The sequence below is a fragment of the Chiloscyllium plagiosum genome, unplaced genomic scaffold (assembly GCF_037043375.1).
Source record: "Chiloscyllium plagiosum isolate Xiang-an unplaced genomic scaffold, Cpla_swu_hap1 HiC_scaffold_45, whole genome shotgun sequence".
In the NCBI taxonomy this organism is placed as follows: domain Eukaryota; kingdom Metazoa; phylum Chordata; class Chondrichthyes; order Orectolobiformes; family Hemiscylliidae; genus Chiloscyllium; species Chiloscyllium plagiosum.
In genome coordinates, this window is record NW_028270183.1 from 40,383,986 (window position 1) to 40,404,292 (window position 20,307).

The following is a 20,307-nucleotide window of genomic DNA, read 5'->3' on the forward strand; positions in this document are numbered from 1 at the left end:
CGAAACCGAGACGATGGAGGTTTGTGCAGGACCTGAGGGTGATTAACGCCATCGTTGTTTCCTGCTCTCCAGTGGGGTCGGATGCTAATGCAATCCTTACAAGGCTTCCTGTTACCCGTACCTGTTTTTCAGTTAGAGTCATAGCGATGTACAGCATGGAAACAGATCCTTCCCCAACCCGTCCATGCCGACCAGATAACCCAACTCAATCTAGTCCCACCTGCCAGCATCCAGCCCATATATCTCTGAATCCTTCGTATTCATATACCCTTCCAAATGCCTCTTAAATGTTGCAATTGTACCAGCCTCCACCACTTCGGCTGGCAGCTCAGTCCATACACGTACCACCCTCTGTGCGAAAAAGTTACCCCGTAGGTCGCTTTTATATCTTTCCCCTTTCACCCTCAACCTATGCCCTCTAGTTCTGGACTCCCCAACACCAGGGAAAAGACTTTGCCTATTTACCATATCCATGCCCCTCATAATTTTGTAAACCTCTATAAGGTCACCCCTCAGTCTTCGACGCTCCAGGAAAAACAGTCCCAGCCTGTTCAGCCTCACCCTTTAGCTCAGATCCTCCAACCCTGGCAACATCCTTGTAAATCTTTCCTGAACCCTTTCAAGTTTCACAGAATCTTTCCGATAGGAAGGAGACCAGAATTGCACGCAATATTCCAACAGTGGCCTAACCAATGTCCTGTACAGCCACAATATGACCTCCCAACTCCTGTACTCAATACTCTGACCAATAAAGGAAAGCATACCAAACGCTTTCTTTACTATCCTATCTACCTGAGACTCCACTTTCAAGAAGTTATGAATCTGCACTCCAATTTCTCTTTGTTCAGCAACACTTCCCCAGGAGTGCAGCACCTCGCATTTAACTGAATTAAACTCCATCTGCCACTTCTCATCTGGTCAAGATCCTGTTGTAATCTGAGGTAACCCTCTTCGCTGTCCACTGCACCTCCAATTTTGGTGTCACCTGCAAACTTATTAACTGTACCTCTTAGGTTAGATTCCTTACAGTGTGGAAACAGGCTCCCTGGCCATACCAGTCCACACCGACCCTCTGAAGCGTAACGCACCCCCCTCTGAATAATGCGCAATTTTACACTGCCAATTCACCGACCTGCACACCATTCGATTGTACCTGCACACCATTCGATTATGGGAGGAAACCCATACAGACACGGGGAGAACGTGCAAACTCCACACAGACAGTCGCCAAAGGCGGGAATCGAACTTTGCACCCTCGCGCTGTGAGGCAGCAGTGCTAACCACTGAACCACTGTTCTGCCTGAACAGCACAATATGAAAAACCTGTATTGGAATTTGCCTTTTTGCCAAAAGCGGTATGTTTAATGGGACGTTACTATATCGGAATACATAGTTGGCAACAGTTACTGTGTGTCTATTAAGTTTCCAATCTGCGGAGTTATCCTAAATTCCACTCTTTGAGTATATTTTAATGACAGCGTCTAAACAAATCGTGTTTTGCTTAACGGCCAGCAGTCACATTTCACATACGGCTTTAAAATGAGAAAAAATGAGGGTCACGACTGTCTTGTTCAAGTATTTATCTGGAGATCCGATCTGGTCCGTAACAATTGTGCAGCGAGAATTCGATCTGTCTAACTGGTTCAAGCTCCCTAGACAGCCAAGTACACAAGAAAATTCTCACTCAGGCAATGTTCCTGGGGATACTTTCTCTGATGGTCAGTCGAACACTTTCACATTGACCTATGCATGCTCTCACACTCCATGCATTTCCAATCGCACTGATGTTTAAAAACTGTTGAAACCAACAGAATAGATAAATGTTTCACATTCGAGGTCCAGAGACTTGTGATCTTCAGGTCATGGCGAGTTGAGTGGCTGTTTCAGACCTGAAATGACTTTTGCTTTCAGACTTCTCTCTGTAGATCCTTCCCTTCTTGTAACCTTGAGAAAATCCAGCCTCCAGCCGGGCCCGCCGCTTCTTGGACCTTCCTACAGCTCCGGCTGCCGCAGCCGCAGCCGCTCCTCCACCTCCCCCCGCCGCCGCTGCAGAAGCCGCGGGCGCTGGCTCTCTCTCCTCCACCGCCGACATTTTAAATTTGTTTTCTCTTCACCCGGTAACCATCACCTTCCCCTTCCCGGGCCCCGGAAATTATACAAAAATAAACAATAAACCTCATCGGGGACAGTTTCCTTTTCTTCACAACTTTAGTTTGAAAAGTTCTGACTTTAATTTCAAATGTATTTTAAAGGTATTTTCTGAGGTAAACGATAACTGTCTGTCCCCCAACCCCGTCAGAAATCGCCCGCTGAGTCGATGAGAAAACCGCAGCGTCATGCCACCATCTTTTCAAAGGATTCTATCATCACATATTCCCTCGGGTGGAACGGATGCATGGGTCCATCACCCAGCGTGGACAGGGCCATTCTGCCTATAGATGCACACAGTGTTTCACATTCAAAGAGATTACATAGTTATATAAGCACTAGATCTCTTTTTAGTTATGTCACTCTCCACATTACTCACCGTTGAACGCAAAAAGATCAGAAAGAGAACAATGCAGTAATTAGTTTGATTTTATTCCAAAATAATTAAAGCTATACAGCACAATTTGAAACATATTTCCAGATATTTTGATAACTTCTGGGTTTTGTTTTACCAAAAGAAACTGTATACGTGGCAATACAATATATTCTATATCTATCTTTAAAACGGTTATTTTTGATATGTTTCAAGTTAATAATAGCATCAAATGTTTGACTACCTTTCCTCAGTTGTGTTTCTCAAACTACTGATTCGAAGCTTTTCCACTTTTGATTCTTGCTTGATTACCGTCCTCTCTTCTTGGTTTCCCAGGGTTTTCTTACATAATGAGTTATTTTTCTCCAATTGTTTTTGTATAGTAGTGACACAAGAACAAACTGGTATGACTTTTGTTCTGTAATCTAAGTAATTTCAATTCCTATATTGAAATGACAATGATGAGTGTGAAGAAAACTAAATTTTCAATTTACTATAAATGCATCAATGGAAGTCCAATTTAGGCACAGATTGAAGAAAAGTGAATCGTGATCGATTGACCACGTGAGGAATACATTTTCCAATCTCGCCAATAACAAGAGTTATGTTTAACTTTCACAGGTCTTGGACAGATCGGAGTTGAATAGATTGGATAGCATAATGCATTGCTCCATGATACAACACTCCTATTAACTAAACTAAATATATTTAATTCAAAACCACATCACACAGGCAATCAGAAATCGAATACCTCACACTGGACATCAGATTATGTACTCTATCACCAAATCACCGTCACTCTCACCATCAGAAAACAGCAACTCATGGTGACAATCACATAAAAACTTCTTCCACAAGAGCTGAAGATAGCGGAGCCCATCCTGTTCATGCGGTCACCAGAAAAATAAACAGCCGAAACAAACAACACATCAAACATACAGACTGCAGCTCAACAATCTCGACCCCACACTACATCGCACACGCCATCACAAAAACACATGGCACAACACACGACACATTCACACGTGCTATCACTAACCAAGTAAACATGTCCACACCATATGACACATTTCGTCATCAAAAACATCAGGCCACAACACATTAAACACCGCAAACAAATGCAATATCCTACTATTCATTACACAGCTAAGTACCAACGTAATAGCAGATAGACTACACGATGTCCGACATGTCAGCCACAGAGCAGCTCACAATGGCAACACAGTGCACCGCTTTGTGTTAACTTTCATTCCACAGCCCACACCATCCCACAAACAGCATCAATAATGTTATAGCCGATACATCACATACCATGGCACAACCTATCAGAAAAACAACAACCTAGATGCCACTGTTCTGGACTAGGCCAAACCACTCAAACCAATCTTAAGCAGCCAACCCAGATCATAACTTTGCAATTTGTTTTGGAAGTGTACAGTATCACTTATCTGGAGTATGTTAGCTAGGTTAACTACCAAATGTTAAAACAGACCCCCCCCAAAAAATTATGAACAAAAGTAGGGAATGAAACACAAAGAATAGAATAAAAGTATCCACAGAACTCGATCTAGCCCAAACTAGACTTAATTATGCCGTTTTACAAATTACGTGCATCACTCCCAATAAACAAACCGCTGAAACAGAGAGCGAAAATTGTGACAAAGGCTTACAGATCCACTTGAGAAGGGCAGAAGGCGAATGAGTTCAGCAGCCTGTGTCCACTCAAGCCTCTGCTGCACTGACATAGGCAATACTTCAGGTTTCAGGACTGACCACTACCCTTTCATTACACAAGTCACTTCTAAAACATAAGAGATTTGGCCTGAAGTGTCATTTGTTTACATATAAACAAAAAGGCCTCTCAGTAAACTCTTCCAATTCTATACCAAAACAGTCGTTTCAGAGTCCAGACTGTTTAACGACCCCTCTGAAAAAAAAACACAAGGACACAGTGCCCTTAAGAAAAGAAATTGCTTTTAGAAGAAATAGACTAACTTTGTGACATCACCATCGCATCTGTCATCAATAACATACTTGCCTGCATCTCACATTCCATCAGTAACTCGGTATAATCATTATTAAATGACGACATTATGTCCAAACACATCACACACAACATCAAAACAATAACGCAGACCATATGGTCTATTTACAATACAGCATTAACAACATGGCTGGCATCACACAAATCATCCTACACAGCAATAGAAAGCCAGCACACCTCACTTCATTTCATCCACACGGAGTCCTAACGTTCAACGCAACCACACAGTTCAAATCCTATCCGACATCACACAGCTCATGAATAGCTCGCAGCTCACATTTCACACCACGTCAGAAACATCATCACCAACACAAAATAGTCCACAACATAAATGACACCACACAACTTCAGCAACGCACAGCAGTCAACTCAGACTACATCACAAGTACTAAACTTACACATGAGCCCACATTCCACACCGCATCTCACACACCTTCACAAATATAACAGTGTACACACAAACTTACATAGCACATCCCAGGCAGCTAAACACCAGCACCACAATTTGCACAAAACAATGTAATATTCCCTGCTCTGTACCTTGCATGACCTCAAATGTCAAGTTTTAACTTTAAGACTCAATTTGTCTAAGCAATCTGTGATGTGTTTACCCTTGTTTGCGATGAACTGTCTGTGTTCCTTGCAAAACAAAGTTTTTCACTGTACTTAAATACATTCGACTAAAATAAATCAAATCAAGTCAAACATGAGAAAACCACGTCACAAACCCTATCACCAACACACCAGCCTGCAAATCACACTCAAAACAACAATGCAAAAGGAAACACACTTAAGGAACCCGATGACCAAGGAGCAGTTCACATCGAAATGCATCACACGACACGCATCATCAATCGTCATCTTTTTCTCAAGAGTGGACCAAGCGGTACCATTCAGCATAAGATGTGCCTTGCACAGGTCTGACTGCAGATTGTGAAAATATCCATGTGTGTGCATTTTTGATGCATTCGTGAATTTTTATTTCATAAAATGATCCGTGTCACACAGCTCCTTCTCACTATTGACTGATGAACTATAGGTGACATACTGAATTTACCAAATAATGTCCTGCCATATTTAAACAAATACATTGGAAGCATTCCTGCGGAAAATTAGCAGCATATCAAAAATGTTTGGACACATTGCCAGTGCAAATCGACTTTTCTCATGATAGAGCAACTGTTACAACGATTCCACTTGTTTGTGAAAACAAAAAAAAAGTTTCTGTCGCTGCTAAAGGCCAAGTTGCGTCCAAGGAGGGAAACAACATGTGCATTTATCAGGCATCTTCTTCCTCTTATTGTTCTCAAAAGGACAGCCTCCACTGTGCTGTGACTGTCCACTGATTATCTTCCCTTTTGGAAAATAAATAATCATACCTTTCAGATCTTTCCGACCTTTCGTAAATAAAAGATGTGAGTGGTAACTACTTTAGTTGATATCAGTGAATTCATTTCAGAATGCCGACATCTGGGACGGGGCGAGACCAGAACACTGGCAAAGTCGAGAACGGACAGCAAGGTTGTGACCTCGGGAGGACAAGGACTGTGGGGCCAAAGACAGAAATCAGGAGGAGAAATCCGTGTGCATGCAGTTGTGTTCGAAGGGGTGTTAATGATTGTATTCCTGATACAATTGAAATAATGTTGCAAGACTCCAGGAGACAATGGCAAGGGTGAAATCTTCATGAGGTAATAAAGATCTACAGCACAGAAACAAATGCCTTCGACTCATTCATCTGAGGTTACCAAAGACCACGTTTATTTGTGAAATTTAATTCTCCAGATGCTGTCTCTCTTGGCATCTCAGGTGCAACATGTGAATGCTCCTTTCACATCATTAGCTTTGCAGTCTCTATTGCCATTACGGGCACTCTTTACGAGCTTCACTATTCACTGTGGATCTGTGTCACAAAGAAAACATGTAGCCACACATTTGATCGACTCTGTATCTGTCTTATTAATGTCTCAGTAATTTTATTATTCCTGATAATGTGCTAAAAATGTAGCTTCTCCGACCATGGCCAACAATCCTTCATTTAGATTTATGCCTTTATTCTGAGAGCTGAGTAACCATTTTGTTATCCTCACCCAGAGCAGAAAATGTCATTTCATTCATTCATTCATTCCAGCTGTTTGATGACGGATTTCCTTACGTTCAAACAACCCAAAAGGATTGCAGGGGTACCAGATACAATCGATTTGTGGAAACACGTGGTGCCATGAACCAACATTGTCCATTATAGACAGTGCATACTTAGGCAAATATCCACCTTGTCACCACATATTAAACCTGCAATCGAAGACAACAGTTTATTAACATGTGGCGCTTGCAGCTGTCAAGGCTGAGTAATGCTACAGAATGTAATGCACACAAGAATCATTTATTTAAATAAACAATGAAATAAAAATACCTGTAAGGGATGAACAGCAACATTTATTATAAGGAACGATTCTTTTTTAAACAATATTGACACGATATTGGATATGCATTTATTATCTTTGTTCGCCTGTGCATCAATTGCCTTCCGTTGTTTCCAGATACAGCAGTGAGTGAATTTCAATGCCTGAACATCAAATAAGGTTATGTTTGCGCCAAAATATATCCCTTTGATGAAATAACTTCGAGCAGCAGTGAGTTCCATTTGCAGTTTGAGTATTAAACGTGATTCTCTCTTATGTTCTTAACAAGCTTGTGGTTCCTTGGTGTAAGTAGCCAGAAAGCAGGTGGACGTTACTTGTCCTCCGCATGAATTGGAAGCTGTCGTTGGAAGCAGAATTCTTTTCCATGGACGTTATGAGCATGTTTCAAGAAGTATGATATGATTCTGGAAGGAAAGCAGGCATTAGGACACAAGCAATCCACTCCCCACCTTGCTCCAAATTAGATCATTACAACTGGCTCATGGAAATATTGGAAGTACCAAGTATGGAAGTTATTATCAGACAGATGGAGAAAATGTAAGAGTGCTCTCCAACTCTGATAGTGAACAGCATGAGATGAATTGTAGTTTATGTCTAATTTAATTTGCTACGGTTATTTCTGGTATTAGTGAATAATGTGCTCCAAACAATGGACATAACAAATTTGAGAATGTGGAGAAAGTCAAGAGAAACAACTGAGAAGTACTTTGTGTCGCTAAACAAGATATTTCTTTCAGAAATGCAATTAGCCGTATTTCTCAGTTGTGTATGAATAAAGAAAGGACACTTCCAGACTCTTCGATACAGGTGAAGGAGTGTGTCACACTGATAGTGGAATTAAACATTTTGACAAATCTTAGAAAACATGGGCATTGCTGGACCTGTGCTTGTCTTCTTGGCATCTGAACAGTTAACCATGGTAAATCTGATCCCTCGCGATCACTCCCTGGAATGTTGCTTTCGACATTCAGATTCAGGGCTGCACGGAGCCATGTTAAAGTGTGGCACGGAACACAAATGAAATTAGGTTATGTTCGTTCAGTTTGCCTGATTTTACCCACGTGTGATGAAGAAGCTTTTCGGCATTGGAGCTGTGTTTTGCTGCATGCGTTCACAATGAATTGAACCCGTTCAAAGCGAATGGAGCGATCTTGGCAAGACCGAATTTATTCATGAAAATCATGTCATATATTCTTCCAAAATATAACTGGACATTTTTGCAGTCTGTATATTCCACCTTACAGTCATATCAGGTGCCACGAAGAAACATTACACTCAAGCAAAACACACACGTGAATCAAAACCAGCTGCACTGTTCCCTAAGGAATAGAATAAAACTTTAATTAGCACAATTGACCATTCTCTCTGGAGAATTACGTGACATATAAAATTGACCAACTCAATTATGAGCATAGCACACTCAGTGCTTCTGATAGAAATGCATGGAGTACCATCAGGTCTGGTTTTTGCCATATACTATCCCATCATTGCAGCAATCGGAGTTCCAGGTAAGAAATTTTACCAGTTCTTTACCAATTGCGAGGACAACTGGTTAACTATATCATTCCACATACTGCGTTCCTAAAGCTTCTTCATGATCGAGATAACTACTGTTCGAGGGCCAAAGGGCCTGTACTGCGCTGTAGTTTTCTACGTTCTATGTTCTATAATCATGGTCTTTTATGTAAATTATTTGTATGTGAGCATAGGAGGTACAGTTAGTAAGTTTGCAGATGACGCCAACATTTAAGGTGTAGTTGACAGCGAAGAAGGTCACCTTAGAATCCAACGGAATCTTAATCAGATGGGTCAATGGGCTGAGAAATGGCAGATGGAGCTTAATTTCGAAAAATGTGAGGTGCTGCATTTTGGGAAATCAAAACTTGGCAGGATTTACATACTCAATGGCAAGGTCCTGGGGAATGTTGCTGAACAAAAAGACCTTGGAGTGCAGGTTCATAGCTGCTTGAAAGTGGAGTCGCATGTGAATAGGATAGTCAAGAAGGCGTTAGGCATGCTTTCGTTTATTAGCCAGAGTACTGAGTACAGAAGTTGGGAGGTCATGTTGCAGCTGGACAAGACATCTTTTGGAATTTTGCATGTAAATCTGGTCTGTTTCCGTGCTGTACAACTCTATTACTCTGTGAATCTACGTTCTCAGTGGTATAACACATTTTACTGAACTTGATTAATTGCTATTCTTGTGCAGCTTTTTTTCAGTCTCCTTAATAAATTATATTATTTTTTTTAACGATTACCAGTGATTCATTTCGGTTTTAGCTCTGTAATATCATCCATCTAACGTCGTTATTTTTCTGTGATTGGATTGTTTGATTAGCTTCTTTAAATTTACCTCGTTGTGGTTAACATTCCAAATGTGGAAAGTTGTGAGAATTGTTTGGTGTTTCTAGAGCAGTTAAATAGAAAACAATTAGTGGTGTACATAAAGTCTGTGCACTGGTTAGCTGTTGGTTTGCAATCCTGTTCTTCAGTGACAGATTGAATTATACTATCTTTTCTGAGGGGAAAAAGCCATTAATTTCATTTTGTTTTGGCATTCAAGTAGCTTTCCCATCTTACTTGCATGCTGTCATCACCTTGGAACGTGAGCTCTGCTGATCTGTTTAAATTGTCATTGGTGATCTGCAGTCAGAATGTGATTATCAGTGATAAGGTTAGTTAAGAAAAGTAAAGACGTCAAAATGGGAAAAAAGACAATGTACAAAGGAATGCTGAAAATATATATTAGAATAGATGTACGAACATGTGTATATTCATTTTAAGGAGTTACCAAAGTGACCACAGTCCGAGAGAAAATTAAGAATGAAAAATAAGGTAATGAAAATTTAAGGGTTTTGGTGTTTCCATTTTTTTTACTATGGACACAGTAATAATTCCTTAGAAATAGTGGTACTGCGGAACAGGCAGGGATAGACAATCTTGGGAAATATGCAACCCGCAGAAAAAAGTAATTGAGTGAAGCCTGAAAGCTTTTAGACTCACGAATATCCGAATCCTGATAGAATTCCTACTCCAATCAGAAAAACCCGTTTATTGGGATTATTGTTGCATTGGTTTTGATTTCAATGAATGAGCCTTTTATTCATAGAAGGTTCCAATACGTTGACCGGTTGCAAATTCAACTAATCTATTTTAAAAATACTCTCCACAGAAAAGTGGAAACTATAGGCCAGTTATAGAAATCCTGTTATAAGGAAAATGGCAGAACTCATCATCGAGCTGTTTAAGGCATATCATTCGACTACAGACAGAGGAATCTACCAAGTTTCTGTCAAGGAGAAATCATATTGAACCAATATAGTGGAGTTCTTTGTAGGAAACTATGAAAATGTGTTGGAAGTAAAAAGAGCTGCTGGACAGACTAATTAGATCAACAGATTGCATTTAATAATGCGCCAGTTCAAAAAAAACAAGCAAAGTAAACTTCATCACTTTGGCATAAAACACGGTGGCATGGACAGATATTGGATGGTGAACACAGCCTCTTCATATTTTGAGTCCCTTAATGTTTTCAAGACTTAACAAGTGGAATACCATTTCCATCAGTACTTGAAAGGTAGTTGCTCACAATGCATGTTAAATAATCTAGATATGAGAATGTAAAGTGTAATGGCTAAATATGCTGATGAGGTAAACCCTGTAAGCAAGTACAGTTGTAAATGTGACAGGCATAGAATGATCGAGGCATAGAGTTTTACAGCACAGAAATGGATCCTTCAGTACAAATCCTCAAGGTCGATCAAATATCTTAAAGTAATGTAGTCCTATTTTCCAGCGTTTGACCCATATCCCTCTAAAATCTTTCTGTTCATGTATCCATTCAGGTGTCTTCTAAATGTTGTAATTGTACCAGCTTCCACCACGCCGGAAGAAAATTCAATCCATCCATGCACCAGTCTCTGACTGAAACCGTTGCTCCTTAGAGCCCTTTTATGTCATTGCCGTCTCAGCTTTAAACTCTGCCCTCTCCTTTTGGTCTCCTCTCCCCTGAGAAAAGGACCTTGGGTATTCACCCTACTCATGCACCACCTGATTTTATAAACCTCTAAAATTTCAATCTGGAAATTGATTATGTGAATGGACAAAGAGCAGGAAAATGTATTATAAAAGAAGGGGAGAATATGTAACTGCTAACTCTGCCATGAAGAATATTTTAAAAATCGTAAATGGTGACAGGTAGATGATCTGAGATTCACAAGAGTGAATTGCTTGAGATCAGTAGTTATGTAAAAACATCTTATGTAAAATTTTCATTTAACGCAAAGCCACTGAATGCAAATGTATAAACGTTAGAGTTCAGTTATGCAATGCATTAATGAAACTCATCTGGAGTACTGTGTACGATATTGATAACTTTATTAAAGGGAGGACGTAAATCCATTAAGGAAATTTCAGATAATGTCTCGTTGACTAATAATTAAATTTGTTGCATTTTCTTATGAAGCGAAATTGGAACGGCTCAACTTATGGAAGTTGACTGCAAAAGGGATAATGAGCAACTTGCTTGACAGACATGTCACCGAGGCATTTTATACGGTGAACGTGGCGTGCATGTTCCCTCTAATGGGAGAAACGAGGCGCCTCGTTCTAAAACAAAAAAAAAGACTCGTGTCACCCACTTAAAACATCAATGAAGAGAAACTGTTTCCCCATGGGCCATGGATCTCTAACAACCTACTCCTGAAACGGTGACACTAGCGAGGTCCTTGGACATATTAAGGCAGAAGTCTATACTTACTTCGAATGGAGGCTGTAAAATATTATCCTGGGTAGACCAAAAGACAGATCTGAGTTTGCATTTACATCATTATGATTTTATTAAATGTGGGTGAGTCTTAAGGGGTCGCATGTGTGTGTGTTTAACCGAACATGATCAAAGTGTTGGAAGCTCTTGTACTTCTTTCCACCAAGCAAAAACGACTCAAAACAAGCTGATGCTCGTTGACACTACCTGGCCTGCTGAGCTCCTGATCTTGAAGCTGCACTTGACATAATGTACCATCAAAACCCCAGCAAACCTGAACGAATGGAAATTGAGTAGGTGGGGCAAATCTAGCACAAATGAAGATTTTTGAATTGGTTGGTATCCACTTTCTCAGCCACAGAACGTAATTGCAGGGATACTTCATAGCAATGTTTCCAGTGTAAGCCTTCTGAGCTAATTTTGGACATGTTCAATTAATCATACTATCAGGCATTAAAATGTTATCTGCAGTTTGCAAAATATTGGCATAATTTCCTTATCTTCTCATCTAATGTAGCGCATGCCGCAGTGCAGCAAAATATCTGGACCAAATGAGGCGTGGACAAGTACCAAGTACTGGCCATCGTTGAGAACAGAAAATTTAACACTCACTCTCTGATATTCAATTGACATTAATATCGCTGAGTTTCCAATGCTTATCATCCTGGCTGTTATTTTTGATAGGAAAATTATATAGACAGGGCAAATCAATATTGGGGGTACAGGCTTATGTCAGAGGCTTGGAATTATGTCATGCATAAATCATATTCCCTCCCCTCAAATGCCCTCTATCGTCTCTGAAATTCAATTTTCGAGTGTTATGAAATATTCTCCATTAGCCTGGATTAATGTTGGGCCAAGTTCATTCAAGAAACTCGAAATTATCGATAAATGAAGCAATACAGCTGGCACCTCCTCCAATTTATTCTCAGCGATACATTCCATCTAATCTTCCACAATGGCAGTGCTGTGTATGGTCTATGAGACGTTCTGTAACAACAATCCAGAACTTCACTTTAATGCTATGTTTAAACTCGTACGCTTAAACCTCTCATTCTTTTTTACTTTTTTGGATGTCCTCTTATTCTCCATTGATCCATTTAAAGTTTTCAACAAGATAAACACATTGTGCATAATACTATTAAATCTAATAATTACATTCAATTAAGAACATTATTCGAGTCGAACAAAGTGTAACTGGTCATGTGTAAATGCTTCAACTATTCAAATTTAAAACAATTTCCAGCAATAATGTTGTTTGGAAATGAACGAGTATTATTCCGACTTTTCAGTTTCTCTCTCTATTTCTCTTTCTGTGCCAATTTCGTTCTCACTCATTTCAAGTTTTTCTCTTACAGCTAACGTGACAGTGATTGTGATTTTGTGTCGGACAAGGTGCGGTCTTACCGGATGCATTACTTATTACCTCGTATCCATGGCCGTAACGGATCTTCTGGTGATGGTCACAGTTGTAATATTAAATCGCATTGCTGGAATTTACTTTCCTTCCAGTTTTTTGTCTATCACACCAATATGTAGTGTTCGCTCCTCGTTAAGTTTTGCAGCCATTGATAGTTCTGCCTGGTTGACCGTCGCCTTCACATTTGATCGATTTGTCGCAATTTCTTGCCAGAAACTAAAAAGAAAATATTGCACTGAGAAGATGGCAGCTTGGGTCATAGGAATTGTATCTATCGTTTCTTGCATAAAGAATGTCTCGATATATTTTGTTTATAAACCTATTTACATAATTAACAATGTACCATGGTTCTGCGGTGTAAAGGATATATATTATACGTCACTAGGATGGGCTGCTTATGACTGGATTCGTTCGATTGTAACTACACTTCTCCCCTTCTTTCTAATTTTACTGCTTAATGCTCTGACTGTTAGATACATTTTTGCAGCCAATCGAGTCCTCAAGAGGCTCTGCAAAAACAGCAATGGAGAGCATCAGAGTGACTCGGAAATGGAGAAGCGGAGAAGGTCGATTGTTTTACTCTTCACTATTTCTGGCAGTTTCATCCTGTTGTATTCGTTATTTTGTGTATCAATTCTTTATGTTCGAATTGCGAACCTTACTTATTCGACAGGTTCTGACTTTAATAATGTAACGTTTGTCCTGCAACAAAGTGGCTATATGTTGCAGTTATTAAGTTCTTGTATCAACCCATTTATTTACGCTGGGACGCAGAGTAAATTCAGGGAGGAGTTAAAGAATTGGGTAACATTTCCACTGAGCCTATTTGTGAAAATGTTGAATTCCAGGAAATGGAAGACTCTAAGGCGAAGTTTGTTTTATAGAACAGTCGATGTCAATTTGTCATTGCACACGCACAATAAAGAACTTTTAATTGTGCACTCGCTTCCAATTGTTGACTTTGAAAATATTTACGGCCAATAATATTTGAACAATGCCAATATTTCTGTTGTTCTTCGATAGTTTATATTTACAGTCCCTCGCGCTGAAGCAACCTTCATGCTTTCCTATCAACCTTTCACGAGTTGGAGGCCAGTACATATTTGAAATATCAATGTCGTGAGTTAGAAGGTCTACGAGTTTCTTAAAATAATATTTTTATTGCATGTGATTCCTATTTATCATTACTAATTATGATGAATTCGTAATTATCTAGCTTGATTCAGGGCCTGGAAATATTAACGGCCACCGTAGTTTTGACAAACGTCCACATTTGCAAATTGTCTATTAAAGCAGATCCACAATGTACTTCACCGCTCATAGACTTTGTAACTGCAATCTTGTCATGACTACAGAGGCATGTCGTAAGTCGGATGCTAGACTTTGCCAAGCCTTTCCAGTCAACTCCAGAAATGTATTCGACGGATATACTAGTACCAAAAAAGCACCACCTTGGTCGTAAATGGGCGTCCCGTTTTTCTGAAAATAAGACAACACAACTTCCCATCATAAGATAGTCTCTCACTACACGGCCAAACTGGCTGTCCCGTTCCTGTACTTCCTGTGATGCTAATCATGTTTCATTATGTAAGGGGATGAAATTTGGCAATAATCGAAAGTTCTGGTCTACCTAGTAATAATACATTTCCAGGAATGTTTTCCTGCTTTTATATTGCATTCCATTTGAGATAAAAAAAAAACATTCCTTTTACCTTCCCGATGCTCCAAGTGAAATAATATCGGCCTGCCCCTCTCCGTCCTGAGAACTAAAACTCTCCAGGCCAGGAAACATCCTGTAAATCTTCTTTGCATTGTCTCCAGGGTAAGTAGAGAACACATATATATATATATATATATATATAGATAGATAGATAGTTAGATAGATAGATAGATAGATAGATAGATAGATAGTTAGATAGATAGATAGATAGATAGATAGATAGATAGATAGATAGATAGATAGATAGATAGATAGATAGATAGATAGATAGATAGATAGATAGATAGATAGATAGATAGATAGATAGATAGATAGATAGATAGATCGATAGATAGATAGATAGATAGATAGATAGATAGATAGATAGATAGATAGACAGACAGACAGATCGATATAAACGTTTTTAAGTGGAAGTTAGAAATTGAGAGGAGACCTAATAAAAGTTCACAAAATAATGACGGGTAAATATTGAGGTAATGATAGTTATCTTTTCCCGAGGATCGGAGATTTCCAAATTGGGGCATTTTTCATGGTTTAAGGAGAGAGATGTTTGCAACAAAAAATCGTGGGCTGTTTTACCCCACAAAGGATGTTTCGTGTGTGGAACAAACTTCCAGAAGAAGTGGAGAATGTGGGTGCAATTACAACGCTTAAAACAGATTTGGATAAGGACATGAACAGGAAAGTAAGAAATGATACTGGCCAGGAACAGGCATCTGGGACTGGTTTAGTTTGAGCTCACAGTTGGCATGGATTGAAATGGGCAAAAGTGTCTGATTCTATGCTGTATGACTCCCTTACTCTATGATTCAATGATTGTTTTGATTCAATGCGGACAAAATCTAGTAGATGAATCAATTTGTGTACGGTTCCAGCATAACTACCCTTCTGCTGAACACAATCACTTTGCTTATAACGGCAAGAAACTTCTACGCTTTCTTGAAGACATTGTACATTCCAGAACAAAGGATTCATGGACTTGCACACAAAGATTAATCAGATCCTCGTTATCTCACAGATTGTAACCGTTCACTAAATATTCTTGCCTTGTTTGGCCCGACCAAATGCCTAACTTCACACTTATATGGATTTCGTTTATTTTGCAACTGATTATCCCTCCCCATTTAATAATCTCATGAAATTTAAGGCAGTCTTCCTTACGATATGCCACTTCCAATTTTTAATTTTTTTTTGCGAACTTACTCATCAACCCTGTTACATTCAAGTCTAAACCACTTACGTAAACCACAGGCATCAAATACCATCCCCGACATATCTCTGAGGAATTTCATTTGCCGGAGTCCTCCAGACACAAAAACATCCTTCAAACAACACCCTCTCTTTCTTGCAACTCAACTTAAAACTGAATCCAATTGCCTAAATTTCTTGAATTCTATGGGCTCTTAGGTTCTCTGTTAGTCTCCCATGATAGTCATTATAAATCGCCTTGCTGACGCCCACATAGACTGCATCAAACGCATTTCTCTCAATCAGAGTACGAGGCACACATTGGAAAAAAGTTCATGCTGATCAGACATGGTCTTTGCTTTACGAACGCATTCTGACTGTTCTGGATTAGTCCATGCCGCTGTAAGTACTGTAGAATTCGATCTCTCAGAATTGATTCCAGTCGTCTCTCAGCACTAAGATTAGAATGACTGGCCCATCGGTTTCTTGTATGTCCCTCATTCCTTTCTAACTGACCACAGAACATCGTATGCATTCCAGTTCTCTGGAACATCACCTGTAATCAGACAGTAATTGAAAATTATTACCAGTACCTCTGTCATTTCTTTCCTGGTCTCACTCACATGAAATACATGTCTTCTAACCCTGCGCATTCGTGTATTTTATGCCATCATATCACTGACAACCTTTTATCTGTGTGTGATAATTTATACAAATATATCATGGTACTTCCCCAGATTTCTACGTAAACCTAGCCCCTCTAACTACTAAACAGCATCGTCAAGCATTCACATAGAAACTGATCTGCATTTTCCGGCTTCATGCACGAATGTCACAGTAATTCTTAATGGGTCTTTATCTTTCCCCCTTAATGTACTTGTAAATAACTGAGGGATTTCGCGTTTTTTTCAAATACAGTTAAACTTTCATGTTCTGTTTTCAGACTCATAACTTCCTTTTTTAAGTTTCATATTTTGTGCTTCATTTGATCTCCTATTGTTTTGAGGTCTCTGTATCTACAAAGACAATTCCCTTGAAATCGAGTTTTCGTTGGACTTGTTGCTTTTAAGATTTGTCTTTATTTGAACACATTGGCCTTAAACACACAGTATTCACTGAATACTTCCCATTCCTTTGATACAGAAATAGCTCTACACGCAGTCTATTCACGTCATATAATATCTCATGTTATTAATATTCAGCAGTTTAGAAATCTGATTTGCGTCTGCATCTGCAATTGTAAAATACGCTTTCAAATATCATTAGAGTTGGATTGTATGACATGGATTAGAATTGTTGTTGATATCTGAGAGCTGCTTGACCTGGAGTTTGTCCAGGCATTTCACATTCCTGCAGGTGCTGAAGGTATGGAGCATAGAACACAGAACAGTACTGCATAGTGCAGGCTCTTCGGCCTATGACGTTGTGCGTAGCACTCATCTTAATCTAAGATCAAGCTAATCTCTGCAGCCCTCAGTTTACTGCCTTCCATGTCCTTGTCCAGCAGACGCTTCCATTTCCCTAACGTGTCTGACTCGACTACCAACGCTGGTAGTGCATTCCACGCACCAAACACTCTCTGCATAAAGAATCTACCACTGCCATCTCCCCTATAATTTCCTTCAATTTCCTTAAAATTTTGAACCCTCAGGGCAGCCATTTCTACCGTGAGGAAAGGTCTGTGGCTATCTACTTTCTCTATGCCTCTGATTATCTTGTACATCTCAATCAAGTCACTTCTCTTTCTTCTTCTCTCGAGTGTGAAAGATCTGAGGTGACTCGACCTCTCTTCATATGACAAGCCTTCCAATCCAGGAAGCATCCTGTTCAGTATCCTCTCTAAAGCATCTACATACTTCTTATAATGAGGCAACCATAAGGCGAAGGTTTACAATGGAAGGGGAACTCAGACCTGTAGTATGTGCCTCTTGCCTGATGTGGGAGCTCAGGGAAGTGGCTGAATACATGACCCTTACACTTGCAAGAGGTGTGTCCAACTGCAGCTCTTGTTTGACCACATGATGGCTCTGGAGCGACGGATGGACTTACTGTGGAGCGTCCGCGATGCTGAGCAGATCGTAGATGGCAGGTTTAGTGAGTTGGTCACACTACAGATTAGATTTACTGAAAGAGACAGTAAATGGGTGACCAAACGGCAGAGAAAGAGTAGGAAGGCAGTGCAGGTTGGCCCCCTGTTGTTAAATCCCTCCAAAACACGTATACCGTTTTGGATTCTCTTGGGGGAAATGGTTCACCAGGGGAAAGCAGCAGCTGCCAAGATCATGGCACCTTGGTGGGCGGGGTGAACAAACTCGTAGTGCCATAGTTATAGGGGATTCTATTGTAAGGGGAGTAGATATGCGGTTTTATGGCCAAAAATGAGGCTCTCGGATAATATGTTGCCTCCCAGAGTAAGCGATGTCACCTATGGGCTGCAGAGCATTTTGAAAGGGGAGGGTGAACAGCCAGTTGTCATGGTGCACATTGCCACCAATGATATAAGTTCAAAAAAACGAGATGACGTCCTGAAAGTAGAATTCAGGGAGCTCAGAGAGAAGTTGTAGTGGACGACCACAAAGGTAATGATCCAAAGGGATTGCCACCCAGTGCCACGTGCTAACAAGGGTAGAAATGAAATAATTAGGCAGGATGAGCACGTGGCTTGAGGGTTGGTGTAGGAACGGGTTCAGATTTTTGGGACATTGGGACCGGTTCTGGGGAAGGTGGGACTATTACAAATTGGACTGTATACATCTGAATCAGACTGGAAACAATGTCCTTGGGCGAGTTTTTGCTAGTTATTGGGGAGATTTTAAACTAATGCGGCAGGGGGCTGGGAACCAGAAGAGAACACTACTAGACAGTGAGGTGGAAACTGAAGACTATAAGGGTCACAGCGTTAGCATTACCAAGGGGAACAGTAGTCAGAGAACATATGAATGCAAAAGAACTGACGGCCTGAAGTGCATATAAATTAATGCAAGGAGTATAATGGGTAAGGCAGATGAACTAAGGGCTTGGATTGGTGCCAGGAAGTAATACGTTATGGCAATCACAGAGACTTGGTTGAAGGAAGGGCATGGTTGGCAACTAAATATTCCAGACAGGACGGGGAGGGAAGTAAAATGGCGGAGGAGTTGCATTGGTGATCAGGAATAACATCACGGATGTGTTAAAGGAGGACACAATGTACGGCTTGAGCAGTGAGGCGTTATGGGTGGAGCTGAGAAATAAGAAGGGTGCAGTTACATTGGTGGGGCTGTATTACAGACCTCCCAACAGTGAGCGTGAGGTGGAAGAACAAATAGGTAAACAGATTATGGAAAGATATAGAGGATCTTTTAATTTTCCCAACATTGGCTGGGACATATGCAAGTATTTGAATCCAGTTGAACTGACTATAAATGTGTGCCGACATTATACTCTCAAAATTACTTTAACTCTCACAAACGTAACATTATTTCCTTTGACTGTTGTGTTAACTCTCTTGTTTCAATTTAACAAATGGAATTGTGAAAAGAAAATTAAAAATTAAAATACGCATCATTATTATTAGTAGTATAAAGATGACATTTTCTGAACCAATGGACGCATGTGTACACTCACACAAAACATATTAATCATCGTTGAGGCGATCTCCTGCAATTAACTCGATGCTACCCATTAAACTGCTTCTCTGGAATTACACATTTGAAAGGACTGTTTCTATTTGCAGTTTTATATGTCTTGCAAATACTCTTAAACGTGTCGAAAACAACTAGACAAAAAAATAATCAAAATGTGAGAATCACACGTTTAACATGACATGACACTGATTACTACATTGAACACAATATGCCTTCATTTGGATTATACGAAAGCATCCAGTTTTCCGAGAATCCACTTACATCATATTCACAGAAGACTTTTTTTTATCCATAATTGAATAGTATTCCTATTATCCAGTTTACACAATGTATCATGAAGATGAACTAAGGAGATAATCTGTTGTCCAAACTCATACCTAATCGAACTCAATCTGCCATCAACGAAAGTTTTGGTGTGTTTCGTTTTGTCCTTCATTTTAATAGCTGCTGAAAACTGTGCAACCTGAATACTGTTAAGCAATTTTTTGGACAATACTCTCATGGCCAAAAGTGACAAATTCAGGTTCAGAAAATTTCAACCCTCAATGAAGTTCCTTTCCTCCCATGGAACATCCTGCCATCAAAATATGTGGAGTAAAT

At 39.8% G+C, this 20,307-nt stretch overlaps 1 protein-coding gene across 1 annotated transcript; it reads left to right on the forward strand.

The window, feature by feature from the left end:
- The first annotated feature begins 8,426 nt into the window (after positions 1-8,426).
- LOC148136486 (putative G protein-coupled receptor 139) lies at positions 8,427-14,157 on the forward strand. The gene is made up of 2 exons (XM_087983352.1): positions 8,427-8,496; positions 13,112-14,157. The coding sequence occupies exons 1-2, from the start codon at positions 8,427-8,429 to the stop codon at positions 14,155-14,157; spliced, it is 1,116 nt and encodes a 371-aa protein (XP_087839478.1).
- Positions 14,158-20,307: the final 6,150 nt, after the last annotated feature.

Excerpts from the sequence above, each read along its gene's own strand:
- LOC148136486 (XM_087983352.1), top strand. The coding sequence starts at position 8,427 with ATGCATGGAGTACCATCAGGTCTGGTTTTTGCCATATACTATCCCATC. Across the intron at positions 8,497-13,111 it reads TGCAGCAATCGGAGTTCCAG|CTAACGTGACAGTGATTGTG; the intron begins GTAAGAAATTTT and ends TTTCTCTTACAG.